General features: G+C 41.3%; 2 protein-coding genes across 4 annotated transcripts; one reads left to right on the forward strand and one right to left on the reverse strand.

Moving 5' to 3' along the window:
• The first annotated feature begins 47 nt into the window (after positions 1-47).
• pvalb6 (parvalbumin 6) lies at positions 48-9,312 on the forward strand. Its single transcript, XM_079177169.1, has 5 exons — positions 48-107; positions 7,143-7,208; positions 7,644-7,776; positions 7,893-8,002; positions 8,555-9,312. Exons 2-5 carry the CDS (start codon positions 7,148-7,150, stop codon positions 8,578-8,580), a joined length of 330 nt encoding a protein of 109 aa, XP_079033295.1. The 5' UTR covers positions 48-107; positions 7,143-7,147; the 3' UTR covers positions 8,581-9,312.
• A 1,209-nt stretch (positions 9,313-10,521) lies between these two features.
• Positions 10,522-23,439, reverse strand: baiap2l2a (BAR/IMD domain containing adaptor protein 2 like 2a). Of its 3 annotated transcripts, none has more exons than XM_079177776.1 (14): positions 23,239-23,439; positions 22,655-22,730; positions 20,971-21,057; positions 19,029-19,087; positions 18,848-18,919; positions 18,549-18,629; positions 18,285-18,416; positions 17,082-17,180; positions 16,011-16,080; positions 15,143-15,326; positions 14,376-14,441; positions 13,005-13,191; positions 11,457-11,497; positions 10,522-11,071 (listed from the first exon to the last, which is right to left on the reverse strand). In XM_079177776.1, exons 1-14 carry the CDS (start codon positions 23,290-23,292, stop codon positions 10,990-10,992), a joined length of 1,290 nt encoding a protein of 429 aa, XP_079033902.1. In that variant the 5' UTR covers positions 23,293-23,439; the 3' UTR covers positions 10,522-10,989. The 3 variants fall into 3 exon arrangements, with proteins under 3 accessions (XP_079033902.1, XP_079033901.1, XP_079033900.1); XM_079177775.1 differs by having other exon boundaries at positions 13,005-13,188; positions 19,029-19,090; XM_079177774.1 differs by having other exon boundaries at positions 19,029-19,090; positions 23,239-23,438.
• Positions 23,440-24,745: the final 1,306 nt, after the last annotated feature.

A 24,745-nucleotide genomic window follows, 5' to 3' on the forward strand; every position in this document is an offset into this window, starting at 1 on the left:
TACGTATAAAACAGAGAGAGCAGAGCCTCCTTTTTTTTTTACTGGACGTCCCTCCTGCACCTATCTGGCCCTTCTTCCCACCTCAACATCAGTCATCACGTGACCTGGTAAGACGAAGATGTACATGAGATATCATTTGTGATCAAATGCAGTGATGGATGAAACCAATAGGAGAGGCTAGGATAGAGAAATGTGTGAAGAAATGTAATTTACCTTCTTTTACAGGCTCCTTTTATAGTTTGAGTTTAGATAGAGACAGTAAATCAACTAGGGAATAACTTTCTGATAGCAGCCGTTTGCTGCTAAAATAAGAGACCATTTAGTTGCAGGGCTTGCTTTGCGATACCGTTCAAGGTCAAATTTTAATTACACCTAATGAGATTGAATACAGTCTCCACCCGTGCTCCAGGAAAGTGCTTTGAAACTTTGTCAAAATGCTGATGCAGTGAAAGGCATGAAGCTCCTCTTGAGAATTAATTTGTGATTCAACGGCTGATCACAGAGATTTAAAAAAAAAAATCCTGCATGTACTCGTACAGCAGACGCATTATATACGATGAATATTCATAAGACACTTAAGTGCATGCGGTCTCAGTTAATTAGGACGCATAATATTTTGTTTGTGTGTCAGAATGAAATATGTATGCTTTTTTTTAAAAACTCTCGACGCTGTTCCTTTTAATGGCAGATTAAATGGAATTTACATCTTTAATGTGTTTCGTAATATTTTATGCAAATGTTTATCGAGTCTGCACGCTGTCATGCACGCTGTCATGCACGCTGTCATCGCAAAGCTTATGTGTTTTGCAAAATCACTTCATTAGAGTTTGTGATTTTATTCGATTATTAATCTTAGTGGTGCCTACAGTATGCTAAGTGGCAGTGAGTAGCCATGGCAAGGCTTCTTGCATATACAAATGATGGATTGCCATTGCAAATACCTGCAGAATCTTAGCATCGTCATTGTTAGCAACTAGCACTGCTGTGAGAACACAGAGAGTCCGCCATGGCTGTAGACTCTTAAGGCCTTTACATAACGGGGCGTGGGGGGGAGAAAGTTGCACGGCAAAAAAGCACATGCACACTTTGTTCTTACCTTTCACAATTAAAAAAACCCCAGACATAAACTTTGCATAATATGTTTACCAGAAGGAACTCAAATGTAGTGGTAGCATTTTGCTGAAGGTAAACTCGATTAGATATCTTACAGTAGCTTAGGCTATACAACCATTTACCTCAGACAGACTGCCAGACGCTGCTCTGGGTCAGTAAGATCCCGGTAGTTGGTCCTCTGCCTGCCTGAATCTATTCCAGCCTTTTATTGAAAAAGTGTAAATGCAAATTCGCTTCGCTGCCAGTACGAATAGTTTGGACGCGAAATATTAGCAGCCGAGTGTTTTCCGTTTGGCAATACTAAAATACATAACAAGTTACAGTTTATTACAACCATGTAACTATGATCATGTGAAGGAGAGGGGCCAGAAAAAGAAGATTGTTACACAAATGAATCCTATACTACCTAATTTACATTCAGTCAATCAGGAAGGCAATTAAGTACTGTGCAGTTATGAACGCACACACACCTACACACACACACTTACATGCACGCACGCACGCACACACACACACACACACACACACACACACACACACACAGGACTACGGTTGTTGCCAAACTCTAACTGTGCAGTTAATCCTGTTCTGTGCCTGCCAGAGGATTAGCCAGTGGACAGTGGTGATAATAGCCAGATGATCCTCAGGCCTCTGTACTACTTTTATCAAATCCAATCCACAGTCCGCCTTGCTGTGTGTGTGTGTGTGTGTGTGTGTGTGTGTGTGTGCTTTTGAATGAACACCATTGTACTTTATCAACAGCCCTATAAAATCAATAGACAATGTAGTGCACACTGAAAAGGTAGCTCTCGCTACATTCAACCCATTCAACCATCGGGTTTATTTGAAGATCAACTGTGCAGATTAGTAGCAATTTAGATAAAAAGCTTTTATGGAGGAAGAAAGTCACAGGGAAACCTTTGATGTGGTGGCTGTGGCTCAGTGGAGAGAGCGGGGTTTGATTCCTGGCTCTGACTGACCGCATGTCAAAGTGTCCTTGAGCGAGACCCTGAACCCCAAGTGGCTCAAGTCATGGAGCCCCATTTCTGATGGAGATCACCAATATTGTAATAATCTGAATTCTGTCATATCTCTAAATATTGTATCCAGGCAAAGTGTTTTTATATTAGTAACCAAAGACACACATGGAGAGGAACAGCCGTTCTTATCCAGCCATTCATCACAAAGACATCCCAATATTGGTGACCTCAATTTAAGCTTAAAGCGGCATAAAAGCTCCAGTGGTGTACAAACCACAACACAATGCTCATTGTTAAACGCCTCATTGCAGTACACTGACGCAGCAGCATAAAGGGAGAAAAACACACACACACACACACATAATACCTTCAAAGCCTATTCATGTAGAGGACAAGAGTTCACTTCTAGTTCACAAACTGATACGATACTGAGGACGCATATTATTATTTTTCCCTTCTCCTTTTCTCCTTGCCTCTGCTTTTGACAAACATACACACAACAGTCGAATGAACACAAGGGGCTCAGATTTCTTGAAATGCAAGTACATTCTTCTTTAAGCCTTGCACCTCTTCATCCTAGCCTGCTTGGCATCCTCTGTGACACACATAAACACACACACACACATTCACACGTTCATGCAGCTGTTACAGTTGGCAGCCCAGCATGCTTAGGTTAGGTTAGGTTTCCCACACTTATGAGGCCATCAGGGTGATGGGACTTCCCACACAAAGGAAACCCCAGTTTCACATACTGTACATTCACAGGCCTCATGAAGGAGATCAGTATCCTGCAGAAACCTTTAAAACTCCTTTTTCATGTCACGCATTGTTCGCTTACTTCCCTTTTTTTCTCCATACGCTATGAAGCACATACATGACCCCTCTAAAATGGCAGTTCCATGGTCAGATATTTCCTTGCTGTTGTCTAATGAAAATGTATGACTAATAAAGAGTAATACTAATAAAAACCAGTTTGACCAAATTGAAGAATCCAGAGTTTGGTTCAGCTCAAGCTTTGTTTTATGCTTTTTTTCCCCCTTTTGTATTGAGACTTCTGAGCAGGCAATATATCTTATCGCCTCAGCTTTCTGCTTCAGCAATGACAATGTTGACTTCTTGTGAGTTTAAAGTAGAAGTAAACAACACACCTCAGGGGCAGGCTTTCAAGACTGAAGAAGTCAGTGCAGTAAAGAGCGAAGGAAAAAAGAAAGCAAGGTCATCCAGTACAATTCACGTTTAGAAACATTCTAGATGGTTCTTGGAGACAACGACTGTACACAATAAATTCATCATATCAGCGGTGCAGCGCAGCAGACTTCAACCTTGGTCGAGTCTGATTATGAAAATGAAAGAACATTGTTTGAATCATCTTCACAGCTCAAACTTATAAAATAATCTTTGAAGATGAAATTATCTGTGGCTGTAAAAATATTCACAGCAATATTTTTTAGAAAAGGACGCAGTGTATAGAGTCATGTAAACACACCCGTATGTCTGTTGAGCCATCCTCTGAAATATACAAACATACGCATGTTGACACAATCAACCCACGCAGTTCAATGTTTCAATGTTTCCTGTCTAATTTTGATACTCACCTCCTCCTCTCTCACTTCCTGTCTGGAGTTTTTGGAGTCCAGTGACTGCTAGAAACCATTAACATATTGCTCAATTTAACAGATCTGGGGTCCCCGTGTCCCTGTGTCACTCCTCAATCATAGCATAGAACTTTGTACAACTCCTATATATTTACCTTTAACAGCTCTTCCGTTAACTAAGTTAAATAAACTTAAGATTTGTAACGTTACTCCTCTACAAACATCTCGAAACACCAGCAGTCAGCACGACTTCGCAATCTTTATAACACGTGATTTCATTAAATCAGAATTCTGCTTTGTGAAGACAAATTTATCACACGAAGTGAATTGTGAAAAGTCTGTTTAAGTTAATTAACATTTTAAATGCATGACAATGAGGCAAATAAAGTGTTCAACAGTCCCTTCTGTTGGGGAAAATATGTTAAATTGAACGAAGCCAAGCTTACTGGTAAACATCTACTCAAGCTTAAACAGACACTGACTCATTCGGCCAACATGATTTAACATACTTCGGTATGAATTTTAGCTCCATGTAAAGTGAGTGAACGTTATGTTTGTGACTGCTGATATGTCAAATCAGAGTTCTACTGAATGAAACATGACGCTGAATTTAGCAGGTGGACTAGCTGAACCATTGAAGAAGACACAACTGATACTTCATTTCCTTTAAATAAATCAATGTGGTGTATGTTGGACAGTTCCACTGGCAGCACACTACACTGAGATAGCTCAGTAAATCAATCTTATCCTCCTCATTTCACGGCGAATTGTCTTTTTTCCCCGCGGACACCTTTGTGGTAAAGGTCAGAAGGAGGTTGTGCTTTTATAATGATAAAAGATTGGCTGTGTGGCCACACAAGTTAAGCAGTGTTCAGTATTGATCTGTGTGTGCAGCAGTATGTTACTGAACTAGATAACGCCAAGAAGCTCGTACATCACTGAAGTGGAGTGTGACACCAATGGAAGAGAACATTGAACTACTTCTAATAGTAACACTGCATTTAGCTGTTAGTAGCTAATATCAAAAACACTTAAAGATCGAGCCAGGATACATCTAATTTGTATGTAACATATTTACCATCCTCTAGGTTATGTCTTAATTGCTGTTGATTTCCCCACACTGTGGTAAATATTTTACAGTTTCAGAATGTAACCCACATGAATAACATTGTGTTTCTGTGATTATTAGCCTCATAAATCCACAGTGTTGCAGACTACGAAGCAGATGTTATTACAATAGTTGGACTGCTTGAGGCGTGATGCAGCAAAACGCAGGGAAATGTACAGGCGACTCAGACTGTATTTCCACTGAGAAGGACATATTGATATTGGCCAGCTCAGCATTATAGGCCGCACACGGGGAGCATAGTGATGGTGATGACGGTACAAGGATGATGCTGATACCCTGCCATTACTGTGATCTTTCTATGAGACATCAGTCCACCCTGCTTGACAGAGTGGTGGGCAACGCAGGGTGGAATTACAAACTGCTAGTTCCACCATGTTTTAATGCTAACGATGGAATCAGCAAGCTAGCTAGTTAACGTGCTAATTCCACCCTGCTTTAATGCTCCATTGGTTACAGGAAATGAACCGAACAGCTGGTGGCCAGCGGCAGCGCTGGGTCTAACGGTCCCTCCGCCTCACTCCCCGCCACCACGGAGAAGGTCAAGCTACGTAGCTAACTAGCCAGCCATCCGTCTCCGAAGCTGCGTCCGCTCTCTTCCCGGCGAGTTGCGTCAACACTTTAAAGCCCCACTGACCTGTGTTGTCACCGCAACAACTAACAACCAATTGCCTTTTTTGTTGTTGTTCTAGTCTACTCAGCGAAGAGAACAATTCAATGTCTGTTCTACTCCTATTCTATTTCTATGGCTCAGGGGTTTACGATACGTTCTCCTACACAGGATCCCCTTGAAAAGCCAGACCACATCTCACAAGTACAGGTTTTTAGCGATGCTGGCTTCATGGCTCTGGGGATGGCAATGTCTGTCAGTGTATCACTTTGTAGACACCAAAATATCTGAGGGGAAAAACCCAAACAAAAATCATTTTTAGAAGTGTTTTTGATGTCCGTCAATCTCCCAACTCACAGAAGAGATATGCTATCAAAGTATCCATCCACACTCACACTGAGAACCCTCGTCTTTTTATGCTCGCTATGTGACACAGTTCTGTTCCTGTATACTCCTCATGGAGCCTACTTAAAAACCAATAAATGTCTGATGTTAGTCCGTCTGTTGAAGACAGTGTGGCTGGCAGCTGTCAGCGACCCATTCTGAGGAAAATGGCGGCCAAATTTAAGTCAGAGTTTGTTGAAAGGACTTGATGCTTCAGTACAGCTCATGTGTCGCTGAAGTCACGCTTTAGATGCGGAGTTCTAGTCTTGTCAACAAGAGATTTTAGTCTGGAAAAGGTCCATTGAGCCTGGAAGCTGGCTGCTGGACCAAGAAGCAGGCTTTTTATATGAAGATGTCTCTCTTTGCATGTTTAGTTTGAGCAAAATTTGACTTCCAAGAAAGAGTTTTTATTGTTGTTGCTGAAAGCAAACACGGCTGACTGCTCAACAAGTTGTGTGTGTGTTGAGTTTGGTGCAGGTGAGGTTTGTGTGGAAGTCTGAGTGAAGTGTCAATCATCTGTCGAACAGCGTACTTGAAATAATGTGTGTCCCAAACAAATCCTTATTAAGGTTTGCCAGACCGCAATCAGCGAAGTGAAATCAGAGCACCGCATCCTCTAATCCACATGTCGCTCACTCCTACTCAGCACCTCGGTAGATTCTTTGTGTTTCTCCATCTCTGTGTTCAGCGCCAAGTCGCCGTGCGTTTGCAGTAGGAGAGGAGGGCGTCGGTCAAAGTCGGGGGGGGGGAAGGTGACAACTTCATATGCAGCGATCGGGTTCGGTCACACGCACGGAGTAAAAAGCCAAAGGGCCGCTTAGTGCTGGGTTCACCTTTCATAGTGTGAGGTACAAGACGGTTCTCCCCCTGGACCGGGCTGACAAACTGGATTCTCCTATGGTATTTCAGACACAGCTGACTCTGTGCCCTGCTTTCATCTTTAAGAGCACATCGATATCAGAGGCTCTGATATCAAGACACCGACAAGGACACCAACCTGGTTGTTCTGGTTCCGTCATATCTTAATTTTGACACGTCCCATAGCACCACAACCAAACCTCCTCCCCCTCCTGCTCTCAACTCCTGCTCGGGTATATATTCCCCTCTCTCCCTTTGTCACTCCTCTTCGACAGTCGCTGATTCAGTCTGTCACTTGCCACCTCACATGTCCTGGTTTCCTGCTCCATTTCTACAATGTCACCAGTGTAACAGGAGAAAGTCTCTGAGCTATCGCTCTGCTCTCCATCGACCTCGTTTTTAACCTCTGTCCTTCTCTTCCTTCTCTGTCGCCCTCTCCTCTGTCTTTTTATTCTCATCTCAATTTTCTTCAACAGCTGAGATGGCAATGAGCAGCATTCTCAACGCTGATGACATCAAGAAATCTCTCGATGCATTTGCAGGTAAAAGCAATGTCCAGATCTGGCCAATGGCAGCTGGTTCTAGAAGTGGTTTTTTTAGCCCCAAACTGTATTCCCATTATCATTTCTTCTATTATACAATGTCCTTATTGTTATAGAACAAATAAATACATGACTCTCTTAGGTACTATAACAACCATATGGGTTTATGTCATGGCCAACAGTGTCAATTATTTAAATTGCACTTTGGAGAAATCATGTTTTGTCATTTCAAGCATTTTGATATCCGATAGAAAATCTGTGTTTTTGCATTACTAACATTAAAACCCTTTCAATGCAAAAAAAAGTTTTTGTGAAATGTAAAGAAATGTTTGTAAAGTATTGACATTTTGCATCTTTGTGTTTGTATGCTTGTGTGCCTCTGTGTGTGTGTGTGTGTGTGTGTGTGTGTGTGTGTGTGTGTGTGTGTGTGTGCAGTTGCTGGCTCCTTTGACCATAAGAAGTTTTTCGAGATGGTCGGTCTGAAGGCCAAGTCTTTTGACGAAGTGAAGAAGGTCTTCTTGGTGCTGGACGCCGACAACAGCGGCTTCATAGAGGAGGAGGAGCTCAAGTGAGACAAGCACACACACACACACACACACACACACGCACACATGCATATAAACCCAAAGGATTCAACAAATGTTCTGGGACATGTATCCTTTCTGCTTTTCTGTCCCTGCTTAGATTCGTCCTGCAGGGTTTCGCCAAAGATGGCCGGGACCTGACAGACAAGGAAACCAAAGAATTTTTAAGTGCAGCCGACAAGGATGGTGACGGCAAGATTGGAGTCGATGGTAAACATTGTTCTATTAGTGGGAGCGTCACCAGGTCACACAAAACAGACGCCAAGCAAAATGATTGTGGCGAGAACACACACATACGCACACATACACGATGGCACGAGTCGACCCATTAAGGGACTATCCACAAATGACCGGGGTTGGGAGGGGTCAAACATTAGGAGTGAAATTAGCAACAGACAAAATGATCGTAAAAATAACAAGTGGTGCATCCTCTTCATCGCAGCTGCTCTCCACCGTCACTGAATGAGCTAATGGGGCAGCAGCGTTGCAATGCTTTCACTTCACCCATTAGTAGAACAACTGGTCGGGTTGTAACCGACATGCATTACATTAAAGGTTTAACTCTTTATGATAGGTTTACATTCATTATAGATCAGAATAAAGTTAACGTGACTGTGACTGCGAAAGCATCAGTAACTTTTGGATACAATTGTAAGACTTGACATAATGTGAACACCATTTTTATTGTACATTTTCTTTTAATATAAAGCGAAAATAACTAATCCTAACAAATCTTGTGTTGTTTTTCTTCCTTTCTTGCAGAGTTCGCTGCCATGGTGAAAGAATAAATAGTCACCCAGTGTGACTGACTAGCACTCCCAAGATCACCTCCCAGCCACCGCTACATCCCGACACCCGCTGGCCCCCCCCTTCCTCCCCTGCACCCGGGCCTCACCACCCCAGCCTGGCTCCCAGCCGACAAGACTGCAGCCGACTCCTGCTACACACACTCCTCTTCCCAACCCCCCCCACCCCACCCACCCCACCCCACCCCCCGGCTGTCTTTGCTAGAAATGCAATGCTGCACCATAGGAAGTAAGCTGTGGTGTGCCACGCTCCTCTTCAGATGTCCCCGCAGCTTTATTCATCCTATTTATTTGACCCTTTTTTTATACAAACTGCTCTTGTTTCTGTTCATGTATAGATATGAAACATGCCTGCAGGAATAAACCTCACATTTTAAAGCATAAAGTAGATATTTAAAGAGAATAGAGATTAACAAAGGAAGACCCTAATGTCCTTCTGTATTTCTGACTTCAACTTCTTTCTTTTCTTATCCTACTCTTCCTCTCACTTCCCCTCTTTCTTTCTTTCCCATTTTTCTGTCTTTCTTTTCTCTCTGTCGATTTCACTCCTTGCACTGTTCCCTTCCTGCATTCGCTACCCTCTCTCCCTCTCTCCCTCTCTCCCTCCCACCCCACCACCCCCCTCCACCCATCCATCTATCTATCTTTCCATCCCTTTCTCCTCTGGTAATGAGCTGTTGTAAAACATAGCAAAAGAAGAAAGAGGTCAAGCTGTGAAAGAATAAAAATTAAATGAGAGAAAAAAACAAAGCCTTGAGAACACCGACTCCTCTGTTAATTCCCTTCTTTGATGTGACGCTCTTATCTGATTCTACACTCTCGATCCAGCTCTCCATCTCTCTCTATTTCTCTGTCACTTGCATCAAGCGGAGCAAGCGAAGCATATCTTGACAGCAACCCAGTAATGTATAAAGGGGGTGTACTTAAAGAAGGTCAGAATTACCCTCCGGCATCATTTGTTAGTATTCATCAGCATCGGCTGTGTCGTGGAAGCAGTGACAGGAGGGACAATCACAGATCACTGAGGAGCATCTTTCTGCACTCTATGTTACATTATGAATGTCACTTCGCTGAATGAAGAAAAGGAGGCTGAGGCCACATTATTCCACTCGCCAAAGAGTCTTTATTGAGAAGCGCTGTGCTAGTTTAGCCGAGCCGTGCTGTCAAGCCATTAGCAGAATTGGATTCAAGCGGAGGTTCAATTTGGGTTAAGTATCCCCGGCGGAGGACCCAAACAGGCAACGCGGGAATCCTCTTTAGTAGGCCATTTTACTGCCGGAGCAAATAAACACACATCTGAAGCTTAGAGGCTATCACTTAAAAGACCGTTAAGCTCGGAACGGCACTAGACTGCTGAGGTCGGTGTCGTTCCCAAGAAAGACAAGTACAAGTTGTTTTTTTAACTGAACTTTAACTTAGTCGCTTATTTAGTTTTAGAAAAAATACTAAATATTTGAAATGAAGTCGCCAGGGGCTTTAACTGATGTTTTAATGTCACTATTTTTGATTAAGTATTTTTAATGTTTGATTAATCAATATCATCCTTATGCCATCAGTATAAAATGTCACCTGAAAAAGCTAAATGAATGGTTTAATGTAATTATATGATGTTATAAAGACGGTATTACATTATCCATGAACACATTTCATCTGTTTCTGGCTCAGACTACATTTTAGTCCTCTAAAAAAAAAAATTAACATAATACATTATCTGCCAGAGGTTACATTTTTAAAAAAGCCATTTTTCAAAGTAAATTAGTAATGCAATTAATATGTATTAATGCGGACCATGCAGAGAAAAATGGTGGAGATGCAATACAATGACAAAGATTATCCGTCACGCATCCATCGCTGAGCTACAAAGGACATATCTCTCAGCACTGACTCGTAACATCAACAGTACACTAACACATCGTAGACGGTAATCATTTATTTCCAAATGCAACATATAAGTCATTCTCATATCTTTTATTGTCAGAATGTCAGAAAACACAGAGAAGGAACGATGGTTTAAAGTCAATTAGTTTATGTTACATGAACACATTGTTTCATAGTGATTCAGTCTTACTTTCATACTAACGTTAAAACCAGAGCCTATTATGAAAAAGTCAACAAGACAAAACCATTATAGCCTAGAAAAACACAATGTCTGTTGTAATTTACCAAGATCTAAAAATATACATCAACAGTCCTTGTGCGAACCCAAAAATTATAAAATATTCATACATTTTTCTGTCCTCCTTCTCCAGCTGTGTGTGTCTCTTAGCAAACCGAGTGTTGTTAGAAAGTAAGAAAACACTAGACAGCCTCCACTCACATATATACTCCATTTCGAAGGTCAAGAATAAACTGTCAAGCTCGACGAAAGCATTTTGTTTCGGGGTGAAGAAGTCATCGTCGATATGCACTTGGGGCCGATCTGTCATCGGTGGACGTGGGCTTCAGCTTAACTGTGGCAAACGGGTTGGTGCCCCTTCAAAATGAAACGGAGAGAGGGAAACACATGTTGGAGGAGGACGAAAAGACAACAGGCAGGGTGGAGAAAAGCATCTTTGAGCCTCACGGTGAAGGTTACAGCAAGAGAAATGAGAACGTCATTTTACACTGTTCAAGCCTCATCCAGCAAACTGTGCACCTGAAGTGATAGTGAGAGTGATAGTCATGGTTCCCACATGGCCGTGACTGAAATGGCTTCAGCACTAAACTGCACTTCAAACTCTAATGGAAGGAAAAGCAATCCTAATGGGTTCATGATATACTTCAAAAATGTCATTATTTTCTGCAGAAGAGAACACGAGTTCCATTTACACATATTACAACCCGAGAGAGAGTGAGAGCCACAGGTACATTAATGTTACCTCGGGAAGAGTTCTGGCTGTGATCCATGTGGTTTTGATCTCTGCGGAAAGAAATATGAGAAAGGTATGGGTGAGTGAAGGCCAATCCAAGCCGTAAAAAACATAGACGCGCTAATGGAGGCTCGGCAGGCTCCGGCCCTCGACCCCTTCGCCCTTCTGCTTTCAGTCGGTCCTCCCACAAGCTGCTCATTGATGTGTTGTGCCTGTAAGCTCCACACACACACACACACACACTCACACACACCTCAGAGTGTGTCCAGTTGACACACACTGCTAAATCATATTTTTACAACAGAGATTGACAACGGAGCGACAGAGGAGACCATGCAGAGACATCAAGGAAAATGCATCAGTCACAGTGAAATATAATCAATGTGCTTTGACCAATGACCAAATATTTGGGGTCATCCTGAGCGATTGTGAAGAAAATATCTCACTTGTTGTCCCTTAAATATACCAACCATTCTTGGAATACTGGTATGATGTGATTTGTTATTAATATCAGTCGTTTTTATAAAACAAAATATCCCAGTTGAAGAGGACCAGTTATACCTTGAGCTGTCTGCAGGTCCCCGACAGAAACAGAAATGCTATTCAAACCACAGTGTGCTTGATTATCACCGCAGAGAAAACACATTAAAAAAGTATTATCACACTGCAGCAACCCAAAGGTTATATATCAGACCTGTTTAGTCACCAGTACTTCAAATGGGTCCTCAGTCTAATAGTCTCAAGTTACAGCATGCAAAAACAAGAGCACACACACACACACACACACACACACGCACAGACGTGCACACAACCTCCTCGCCCATACACCATCAGCAGCTGGAGCTTCCTCCCTGCATCCACCAGAAATACGGGTGTGGAGCCGTGGAGAACAGCACCTTGCCACAGTGCCCCTGCTGGACAGACTGGCAAACACCACCAAAGATGTAAAAACGATGTGTTATCAGAGCTGTCCCCCTTTATGCCGCCATTTGTCAATGAAGTACAAATCGATGTGGTACAGTAGCACTCTCTTATAAGGCACCTTCTCTAAAGGGAATCACTCACTGATGCTTTATAGGTCAAATAAAAATAAAATGATAATGAGAAACTTTAGGGTTGGTAAAAATCTAAACCATGTGATAACTTATTTTTATTAACAGCTTATAAACACTACAACTGCAGACTTGATGGATCAAACTCCTATATTTATGACGCATTACTTATTGACATTGTTTGATAAGAAAGTGGAAACCCATTAGTACTTATAAATCAATTACCAATGTTTCAAACTGTATTATTACCAAGTAGAAAGTTGTTCTTATCAATGGCTAATTTAAAACCTATTGATAAAAGATTTATTAACCACTGATAAAGACATTAGTTACATCATACAAACGATATAGAAAAGGTGTCTCGTTAAAAAGTAGCCCCAAAAGGCTTTTAAAAAAGACCACAGAAGAAGACACAACATCACATTGTCGTAGACTATGTTTGAAAAAATACTGCTGGTCTTTTGATAAAAAGGGAAAGAGAGAAAAATGATTGACATTGATGTACCTTGTTTTCTGATTTAGACTCGGCCCTTTTGTTAGCTGTCGGTGTGATCGGTCGCATCTCATGCTGTTTATATGAAGGTGGTGGAGGTGGAGGTGGAGGCGGAGGGGGCGGGGCTCCGCTGTAGCCGCTGCTTCCTGGTTGGTCGAGCAGGTTGCTCATGCTGCTGCTGCTTCGGAGAGAGGAGCTACTGAAATGACAAAAGTCAAATCAGTTATCTAGTATAGTGATTTTTTTTCACTCGTTCCTCTTGAAATGATAATTGTCTTTCATACTTAAATATATATTAGATATGAACACAGTACATTTGAGTTAAATCTTGTTTTCCCTTTTGAAGTATATGAAATACGTCAAATTCATAAGCTGTTCACATTTTAAGCTTTTAGATGTGGCGTGTGTCCACAGTGACTGACATTTTAGTTTAAACTTCGTATTGGTTTAGCTCACAGCAATGGGTCACCCAAATATCTCAAAGAGTTAAAGTTATTATTACATATCTGAGCATCATACTGACCCTCTTTTAAAAGTTTTGGGCCCATAAAACAATAAGGACAGCCTGCGGGAGCTGCAAATATGTCCTGGATCAGGTTTGAAAGGCAAACATTGTGCAGAAAATGTTGGGCTTTTAAGTTTCTCCATCTAGTCTTAATGGCTGCAAATAAAGAATTGTGGGAGGTAAGACATACAAATATGATGCTGAACCCTGTGGGACCAAGACAAGCAGCATTTCAAACACTTCAAAAATCACAACACAAATAGATGATTTTCAAGTAAATTCATTACGAAGAGTAACATGGGAGCCGCTGTAAATCTGTTTGTAGTTCTGAAATGCATGACTAGTAACTAGCTTATCAGAGTAACCAGGTATGGCCAATATACAATGAATCCCACTATTAAAATCGTGAATACTCAAAAGATCCTCCGTAATGTGACTGGGGCTATTAAAGTACTATTTCGACAGCAAATAATATACCTAGTCACTTTAGTAATTTCCTAAATTCTACGCTGGTTGTCTGACAACCTAACGGTGACGACAAGACTCCCGTAAATAACGGAGCCCGGCAAAGAAATAGTCCAGCAAACCTCCATAAAACCACAATGGACTGTTTTTAAGCTTCGGACGTAACCCCATGTCGATTAGTTAGCTTTAGAGTTCCTGATACGCAAACTTTGTTACCGTTCTACTGAGCCAGGCTAGCTGTTCGTTTCCAGTCTTTTCGCTAAGCTAACCGGCGGTAGGCTGTAGCTTTATATTGACAGAATGTTAAAACATTGTCAAGATATGTCAATAATTTCTCTAACAGCTTGTCATTCGCGCGACATTATTGTTATTTGACAGTCATACTTGTTGAATACATTTTATTGGATGTTTACCCAGAGCTGGTTGTCTTTGGAGGATCATCCAATGCTTCCACATAGGTGACTGGAAACCATCCTTCACTGAAAACAAAATAGAGAGAAAGTAAACGGCAGTGGCAGTTTATGGCAATGACATTTTGTACAGATATTCACGGTCCCCAGAGGATGAATCCTAATTAACTTGAGGTCAAAATTTGAATGTGTCCAATACTGGTTGGTTCATATACTGATAATATACTTGGTTTATCATCAGACACTTGCTAAATTAATGACATCAGCACTTTGGGTTTAGCGCTAATTAGAAAATGTGGCAGGCTAACACGAGAGAGCATTATGCTAAATATTAGCATGTTAGCATTATCATTGTAAGCATATTAGCACACTGATGTTAGCATTTAGCTCAATAACCCTTGTGCTTCAGTACAGCATCCCAGAGCAGCTGCGTTGCCATAGAATGTTTTCTTTTGCTTTTCTTTTTCTCCTTTTAGCCTTTAATATGTTATTCTTCTTTAAATGTCTCTCCAGTCATTCTGTCGCTGTTTCTTACTCCTTACAAATGTTTGCTCCGATAACATTTTCTCACCATTACATTTTTCCTTATAAAGGGATACAACAACAAATGTAAAATATTTCTCAGTAGACTTACAGAACCATAACAGCGAGAAGCAGAAAGTACAGCAAAATAAAGTAGGCTGGTTTACAGTTTTGTACTGTAACCGACATTAACAATGGGTACAGATAGACAGTGGTTAACCAACCTTGACGGACACGCACACACTCACCGTGAACTGCTGTCAGCACGTCCATACAGCCAACCGTTTCTGGGCTGTTGGACCAGCACGGTTATCATCTCTCCCTTGGTGAAGGGCAGCAGGGTGGGGTTGGATCCACCAGGCTGGTGGGCCACCCGGGCCCTCGTGGATCTGCCTCCTGTAGGGCGAGAAATGCTTCCCTGGGGAGACGGAGCTGGAGAGATGACAAATTAAACACTTAAGTGCACTGAGGACAGTTTGTTAAAGCACAAGTTAGATGATAAACAAGTGTAAATTGCCAAGAAGGATCTCTGGTGAGATGATTAATTAAAAACTATGAGCGAAAATGATTTATTTATTTAATTATGGCCCTGGAAATGATAACTCAAAGGGTGAGCAGACTACTGAATATCTTTCTCTATGTAAAATCATTTCAGGGACAGGGGATGCATTTCAATGAATTATACCAAAGAGGGTGGCAAACAAGCCTGCTGCACATAATCAGAAGAGCACAATTTAGATGAGTTGCTATTTAATATTCTGGCAATTATCTGTTGTCTGTTTCTGATACGTCGTTGCTTTATCTATTTTTACACTAGATAGGCGAGCCAAGTAATTAGACAGACTTTATGCACAGGAACTTACAAATGGGGAGATATGAAAGTGTGTGATGTGCAAAATTATGAAGAGGGAGAGAAAGATGAACGAGAGAGAGCGAGAGAAACACAGATAAAAGGCTTAAAGAAAGATAAAGCGGGTGGTGGAGGGAAATCAAAATGAGCACTGGCGGAGGCAGTAGGGGCAGGAAAAAACATAACCTATGTGGCACTAAAGTAAAACCAGAATCAGGTGTTTTGAGCACTTGAACAGCTAAAAGGTTGACATATCAAGCGCTCACCCCTTGACGGGACGTTGCCGAGCGGCACCTCCTCTCTGCTCCTTCTCATCTCCTCCTCCTTCATCCCCATCTGTGCAACAATCACATGCACGGGTAAAGACAACTCGTCAGTAATCTTTTCTTGATGCTGATATATCTTGTAAACCCCAGGAAGTTCTGCAGTCACAATGGCACATTTCATTATGTGAACAAACAAAAGAATAAAGAAAAGAAGGACGTGACGGATATTCTTAATGTTACAATGAGTAATATATGTCGTGACTAGAAGCACATCTCAAATATGTGTCCTAAGCGGCTTCTCAGGCTCACAGGCTTCTCTCTCTGTTACAAGCGAAGGATAATTCCCACGTCAAACCAAAACAAACGCAGAATCCACGTTAATCCTGCGATTGTTATTACGGTAGGATGTGGGATCTGTGGGGTTCGTCGGTATGTCGACTTCCAACGAGGAACCGACTGAAACCGACAGGGTTTATCTCTGTTGTTTACTTGAATGGTGATTTCAGCCTTCATGCAGAGAATCGTGTGGTTTCAGTTTGTGAATTATCCGTGCTAATCCCACTGCATTGAGATGTGGCTGTAACTCAAGCACTCATGCGTTTATTCAGACGATATATGAGGTTCAGATGTTGACTAAAGTTAGTGTGTAGACAGAAAAATGTAGTCTATCACAATCACACATTCATTTATTTAATGCCAGACAATATGTAATCTCTGTCCTGTTGTTTCAGCTACAGGTTTAATCCTCCTCAGAAAGCTTTCCTCTATAACAAGAAACTCATTTCAAATGTAATCAGGCTCCAACCACTAGAGGGCCCCCTAGTAACAAGAATATCATTGGAATGATTTACTGGTTTACCTACAACACACATTAGTGGCTGAGTATTGTCCATTGTCTTTGTTGCACAAATTGAGACAAAAAAAATTTAACATTTTGAATCAAACGGATCTTCCCTCAGTCGTTTCTTTTATTATATCTCACACCAGCAGCATATTCTTGGAGTTTTGAATGATTCCAATGCAAAATCCAGCTCTCACCGTGCTTGAATAATTTCGATAAACTGAACTCACAGAGTTGACTACAGCTGTGGGTCGCCGGGCCTCGGGTCCTCTGGTAGCATCGACCTCCTCAGTCCAGGCATCAGCTGTCTGCTGGAGGGATCCTCCTGTCTGCCACGCCGCACACACAAACACACACAGATGCATAGAATAAGTTCAGGTTCAGCGCCGCACAACAAGGGAAGAGACGGAAACAGTTTATCTACATATGATAAACAACAGTGCGCTATGTTTGTGTTTAAATGTTGGATGAAAGAAGTCGTCAGTGTGCAATTTCTATCAGAATGCCGTCTCTTTGTGTTTGTCTGTCTGATCAACAAGTTAAAAAATGAAAACTGTGAGAATAATGGAAGCTCATTTACACCAGATAAAAAAGTAAAAGATGTTTTTATCTTTTAATTTAGACTTAATATAACTTATACATTTTTGACTGAGACGAAACTACTTACTAAGTCAAAATTCTGACTTTTAATCTCATAATTTAGATTTTTATGTCACCATTTAGAATGTTTTATCTCATAATTGATTTCTTTCTTGATTACTGATCTTTTCTTTTTTATGATTCTTTTTATGTCATAATTTTTTGACTTAAGCCCTGTATTTACATTGTTAATAAATTCTGTTAAGTATGAACTGAAGGTTTTGTTCGGGGGCCACATATTGGCTGCTAATAAGCCGCAGAGAACAACGAGAAACAAACAGGAACACGTGTCAGAACAGTCCTGAACCGCTGGTACAGTCTCAAGGGGCTTTGTGGCCTCATTGTGATGACTGAGGTTAGGTTTACAGCACTTAAGGTGTTTAATTAGCTCAATAGAGTGGTATCATAAAAATGTAGCAGGGAGTCCAGAGTTCAACAGACTCCCTGCTATTGTAATAATACATTAATTTACACAGCATTTTTTTAAACACACAGTTACAAAGTGCTGTTAGTGTGGCATGAGTCCTGCTGAACAACTGGAATGTGTATCTGCTGTTCTGTGGTTGGACTTTGTTATAAAGGAGAGGAATTTCCCCCACAGCGACCAATAAAGTCTTATAATCATTACAGATTATTGAGAAGTCTCTTTTGAGTGCCTTCCCGTCATTGCTCCTCTGAGATCCATTGCAATGAGTTGCGAGACAAACCCGACCCATTTGGCACTTGTGGTCAATAAGCCAAAACAAACCATAAAATATTGAGATCACAAATGCTATTCGCAGAAAGTTGTACACCTTATTCATGAGGTGGGCGATGGATTGTATCAGGCCGCAGTGCTTCTCCGACAGGAAGCGGTATCGCCTCTCCTCCTCCTTCAGAGCCTCATTGTGGCTCTCCCTGAGGAACTGCATATACTCGCTACAATCCTGCGGATACACATGATTGACAGTTCATATATATATATATATATATGTGTGCACTGTACAGGGACATACTCATATACAGTGGTGCTGAATTTTTTTTGCTCCAAGGTGCAGAATGTAGAGACGGAGAGAAACCTGGTTGTCTCTTCTCCTCAGCTGCCTCTCCAGAGCTGCTGACTGCTCGTGGACTTCCATCTCGTAGTGCTTCCTGCTGCCCTGTAGGAGAGACAATTCACATCACGTCTGTGCAAAATCATTTCAGTCATCCAGGTAAATATTAGCAATCCAGTGGAAATTAAAATGAAGAGGTCTTTCTCACTAATGACAGATTCCCATGATAGCCCGCAGTTATTGATTTTACATTACATCCTGGGAATGATGATGAGATAACCCGTTTTGACCTTGTCGTGCCCCTGCTTTGGCCCTTCACTCACTGATATGTAATCTTTGTCCAGTCTAATGTTAGTGTCCATCTCCTGAAGCACCTCCAAACTGAACCAGCGGAACTGGAAAGGGACAACATCATATTAAACGCAAGAGAAAAAGGAGCACGTACGAGTTAGGTCACACATTTAAAGGTTGTGATGAACGGAGACGTGCGTCGATGTAACTTACGACTCCATCTAGCTCCACCGTGAGTCGCCGTTGGCTCTCAGAGATCCGAATCAGGACATCTCCTTAAACACAAGTGCATCAGGCTACATGTCACATTATTATCATTACTTAATATACAACTATAAAACAATAAAATGCCGCTGTGGTGATTAAATCCATCCCCTTTGTTCACTTCTATCTACTCAGTAACCTCTTGAACACGAGGCCTCTGGCTGAGGCCCCTGCTTGAAAATGGCGTGCCCAAAATGTATGAAGTGTATCTCTGCAACTACGAGGTCTGTTTTATATCATCATAACGTTAACGCCTGTGAGATTTCTGCTGAGTTGTAAGCATTGCTATGTATCTGACTGGGTATATGTAAATGAAGATGGAGAAAGTCATAAATGAGTTTCAGCACAAACCTCTAGCAAATCACATCACAACATCTGAACATTAGCTGTGCACAGACTGGTGCTAATAAAGTGAAGCAGAGCAAAGTCAGAGAGTCTTGCGAAGGCATTTTTGGACCATCTGTGCCACTATTGGGATTCATTCCTACTATAAATATAACTGCTTTGTTAAAAATATTTGTTATCGTGCAGCAGACTGAACATCTTTTCATGCTGATGGTTAGAAGACCAGAACTATGACTCAAATGTTATGCAGGACACGAGAGGCACAAACTGAAGGTTCTCTTTTATAACAGTTAACTGTTTTTGAATCTTTGTTTACGTAGCTAGCCACTGTGCTAGCCACTGTGCTAGCCACGGCCAACTGTCAAGTGTTTTCCTGTTTCCTCTCGTGGACTCTATGTGCGTTGTTTACTAGATGAATCTCTGGAACAATAATGTGTCACTAGTGATACTTGTTGCTTCCTGAGTAGAAGGCCAAGATAACAGACTTGACAGTTAATCTATATTTGCTTTCATCCAGTTTCCTTGTTACTGTGCCAATTGATTTTATAACACCTTTCGTCTGCGTTGATGATTCTGAACCTGTGACGATGTTCATGTTCACTGTTTTCTGCTGTGATCGCTGTCATTGAATTAGCCGCCAAATGTTGTTGTGACAGTTGCACAGTTGCCTCCAGTAAAAGGCCGACTGCTGTCTTAAACCTTTATTAAAACTGTGCTGAGCTGTATGGCTAGGGGCAAGCTCCAAACCATTTCCAAAAGCAGTTTGAATATCAGGTTTCATCATGCCATAACATTGTATTCTGGAGAGTGGCACTTGTTTAGATTGGCTTGTCATCGTCCCTGAAATGCATGCTGGGAGTCGTATCCTCACTGAGGAAACAGTGCAGCGAGAGCAGACTAATGATCCAGTTTGGACAGTATCTTTAACTCCAGCCACTAAAGCTAACACGACTCCCCTTTAGAGCGGCTGAAAGTGAGCGGAGCACGGCCCGCTGCCTGTCGTCGTCAATTATTCATGTTCCCAGCCGGCATCTGATACCTACCCTGGCAACACTTCTTGGCTTAAACTCACAGAAAAACAGACTTAAAGATACATGTGTTTGAACCCTACTGTTGTCGTACTGTAAGTAGAAATCTAATTAGTTAGTTCTGCCAAACTCTTGACTTGACTTCAGCCCAATACAGGCCTCGAGTCAGGTTAAAGTTTTAAGTCTTTAAAAGCACTGTAAAATACACTAATTCAGCTTATGAAAGCAGGCTATGTTTAACACACTTAAACATCAAAGACTATGTTAATTACACACAAACACACACACACACTCTCTCTCTCGCTACACATGCACTATGTCCTAGTAATTGTGAAACGAGTAATAAAGCGCTGCCAGAGGGTAAACTTTGGTCTTCATGACGCTGAAGAATACTGTTGAATTAGTTTAATAAATGACCATGAACACATCAAAGACAAAACGCTCACATCCTGGATTGTCGACACAGCAATAACTTCTAAGTGTTGCCACTCGGCTTTCATGCGTGTGTTCATACCTACCTAGGGAGCGCGAAGATATGGTGTGGAAAGCATTTTCTCCGATCTTTGAAAGTGCGCTAAAGTAGGCCTCACTTGTTACAGCAAGAGCTGAAACAACACAAACACAACAAACAAAGATTGATTTTGGTGCAATTCATCTCCCTGGCATGGAACTACAAGCGCCGGTAAACAGGCTAATTAATTACCCCAAAAAAGAAAATTATTGAAAAATTCAAATTTCCATACACACAATTATCTTTCTGTAATCAAATGGAAATATGTTCACTTAAAAAAGTAAGCATACTTTCACAGGGAAATCAAATTTTTCTTAACTAACAGTAACCATGAAGTCTATTACCAGCTATTGTTACTGCTTTGTTTCTACTGCAGTAAATCTCAGGTTGAACTCTGGTGGAATTCATGATTACATTTTAATGTACTAAATTGTAAATAACATTATCGTATTGATTTAAAGGGGATTTTTAACGAACGGTAGATGAAAGCTACAGTTTGTTCAGTTTGAAACTTTAATCCCTTTTTCTTTCTCAGCCTTTCTCTTGTTACTGCTATCTGCCTCTGTAGGGCAGTCAGAGTCAAAAGTGGTCAAATCACAGCTTGACCCCAATTAAATCTGCATCCTGGTGTTGCCTCAGTAATTTGAGCACGTAATGAGATCCCTGTGTGGAGTCCTTCTGGTCTTTTATTTTCCCGGCAGGTGAGAATAACTAGTTTTTGGGAGCTAACCAATCAGACAACGCAATCCCAGAGGCTGCGAGACAAACTGATTTCAATAGTGAACGAGACGGTGCTTTAATAACAATGGATGCATGTAGAGTCTGAGCTGCATCCAGTACTTATTTGAATTTGATTTTAAAAATGTATATTATGGAGAAGCTGCGTCAGTGGAATCTATACGTCACATTTGTTTTTGCCCTTTGAGCTCATAAACATGTCATGAGGTTATTGCCCTGAACACACAGAGTGAACTAACAGCCTCTGTGAAGGTGGGCAATAGAAGACATAATACTCTTTTTTTAAGTCCGCAGTGCTTTTGTAGGAGCTTTTGGTTGCAACTATGAATCAGCTGCTGTGGATGTAGCCTTACTGTTCTCGCATATATTAAACAAACACCTATAATGGAAAACAACGTGTGAAAGCATCACCGTGCAAAACCGCCTCCGTTGCTGAATTTCATTTGCATGTCAGCCTTTCACATTTAATGCATTGCACGGGGATTAGAGGTGATTATGATGTGGATAACCGAGACATAAAATATAGACGCAATTACTGCGCTTTCGGATTCAAATTAAAAGCTTCGTCCTGACCTCTCCTCTTCCTCACAGGGCTTAAATGACACACAGTCAGATAAAGAGCGTAGAAATAAAATTCAAGGCGACATACAGTATCCTAAATCCCTGCCTCTGTATATGGAAATGTGTAGCTGTGTTGGCATAATCACAGCCTCTGCAGGCCTTGGTTACAGGCCCATAATCAAGGCTATAATGGCACCAGGACATCCCCAAAGCATATGGACTTTAGAATTAGGTCTAGTGAGATAGATGCCAGACAGCTCCCATATTGCATGGAAAGCAATCAGAGTTTGTTTAGTTTATTGCGCTCGTAAAGGTGGCTGTGTGGACGTCGCACACAAATTACCTAATAGGGAGAGTCTCTTTCAGCACATTGTGTCTTTTTTTAATCTTACCCTGGAAAGCATGCGCGTAGCTGTTACCCAGTGAGACCAGTTTCTGTAGGCTTGGGTTGAACTCATCCATCAAGCTCTGTTTGGAAAACACACACACACACACACACACACACACACACACACACACACACACACACACACACACACACACACACACACACACACAGCACATCACAATTTCTGTTGAGTTTTCGAAAGTCACAGGAACTTTAAGACCCGCCTAAAGGAGAATCAATCAAATCCATCTTTAATTTAATCTGTATTTATGAGTACAACCCCCCCCCCCCCTCTCCCAACACCGGAGCACAGACAACCTCACACTCAAGCAGAGGAAATACTCCTTGAATTTGAAAATGACTTTGTGCATTCACATCGTGTTCACTCGGCAGAATTCAGATAAAAAAAAAAGAAAGAAGGTTTAACTGAGCTTCACTCCTCAGTAACCAGGACATATTTCTATGTTTTCCAGAAACTTTCCGGAAGCTTGTCACTTGAAAAGCAACAACAAAACATGGCGGGCCACTCCGTCTGTCTCACAGGTTGTTGTCCAGTTTGAGCCCTCACAAAGAGAATCTGTTGCTTACCGAGTAAATCCTCAGGGTGGAGCGATGCAGCTGATCACTATTCATCCCCGACATGTTTGTATCCGAAACAGTGCAACCGTCTGTGAAACCTCAAGAGGCTCTCCGGGTCTTAACGCATCCAGCAAATGTTCCAAAGCCTCTGTTAGAAAAGCAAAGAGTTGATAGCATTGAACTGGACTTGGAGCTGAGGAGAGGAGGCGGTGGGTGAGTGTGTTGGTAACTGACACCACTGTGGCCTGAGAAAGACTGGAGTAAATAATTAAACAAGGCTCAACCATAAAACACACTGACATATGCTGTAAACCCTGACAGGCCTGCGCGTGTGTGTTTGTGTACCTGCCACATTTCATGTTTTATTTAAGACTATAACAGGGATCTGTTTTCATGAAATCATTACAGGTATATCTGTAGAAATGAGTCATTAATATCCATAGATCTGTCTTTAGGTATTTGGCTGAATCCTGAGCTTAACATCTAAAAAAAAAACATGTACTTGGAAGCTCTGGGTGGAGAGGGGCATCCTCGTCTTGGAAGGGGGTTAATGTGAAGTCATTCACAGCTCTACAATAGCAGTTTGAAATACCCTGACATCAGTTTTGAAGGTTCAAATGAGACACCTTTTAGTGAAGCTCAAATACTCAAACACTCCCTTTTCTATTCTGGCTTTATTTGGAAAGGGAAATACTGCCCCATGCTTCTGAATCACTCATTTACAAAGTCATCTAATCTTAAAGCGACATGGGAAATAGACTCAAAAGGGTTTTCATTTTCTGAGGAGGCGTGGATAGAAATCGTAAGGAATTGAAAGAAAATGTCCAGGGAGATTAGGCTGGTCCAGTTTGAGGTTATAAATCAAATCTACTATTCAGAGCTAAGCTTTGCCCCCAGTGAACGTATGGTTTGGTCAGCTGGGAACTGTAGTATATGAGAGATGGTCCCTCATTAACCAAGAGGAGAAATAAGCTCAGAAATAGGAAAAGAAAACTGGACTTTGTGAATGGTCAATGATAACAGCCTTAACCCCTCACAGATGTGATTACCTGATTGTTAGAAGTATTTGGATGTATGACAACAGCCACATGTGATTAGGATCTATCATTACTAATATTTAAATTAATATGTATTCATCAAAATCCTTATTTAATTAAATTTGTGATTATACAATGTGAAATTCATGTCTTGTATTGTTTTTATTCGTACTGCACTGTACTGCTCAAACATGAGGAAATGTTGTACATTTTAGGGACTATTTTCAGGTGCGGATTAACACGATATAATACTCACAAGTACAACATTTGTTGCACTTGTGAGTATTTACAGCAGCAGGATGGCGTCAGTGAGACTGACATAAAATAAACTACAGTGCTCATGTTCACCGTAACATATTTGGTGTTCGGTTTACAAAAGTAAAACATGTGTGTTCTAGCACATGTCGACGGGATTCTGGGCTACATAAATGAAAGTGACTTCTATAAAAATGTCACAAAGTGAATTTGTAATTCAAGCA

The sequence above is a fragment of the Pholis gunnellus genome (assembly GCF_910591455.1).
Source record: "Pholis gunnellus genome assembly, chromosome: 17".
NCBI classification, from domain to species: domain Eukaryota; kingdom Metazoa; phylum Chordata; class Actinopteri; order Perciformes; family Pholidae; genus Pholis; species Pholis gunnellus.

Excerpts from the sequence above, each read along its gene's own strand:
- pvalb6 (XM_079177169.1), top strand. The coding sequence starts at position 7,148 with ATGGCAATGAGCAGCATTCTCAACGCTGATGACATCAAGAAATCTCTC. Across the intron at positions 7,209-7,643 it reads ATCTCTCGATGCATTTGCAG|TTGCTGGCTCCTTTGACCAT; the intron begins GTAAAAGCAATG and ends GTGTGTGTGCAG. Across the intron at positions 8,003-8,554 it reads CGGCAAGATTGGAGTCGATG|AGTTCGCTGCCATGGTGAAA; the intron begins GTAAACATTGTT and ends CCTTTCTTGCAG.
- baiap2l2a (XM_079177774.1), bottom strand. The coding sequence starts at position 23,292 with ATGTCGGGGATGAATAGTGATCAGCTGCATCGCTCCACCCTGAGGATT. Across the intron at positions 21,058-22,654 it reads CTACGCGCATGCTTTCCAGG|CTCTTGCTGTAACAAGTGAG; the intron begins GTAAGATTAAAA and ends GTGTTGTTTCAG. Across the intron at positions 18,630-18,847 it reads TGGACAAAGATTACATATCA|GGCAGCAGGAAGCACTACGA; the intron begins GTGAGTGAAGGG and ends TCTCTCCTACAG.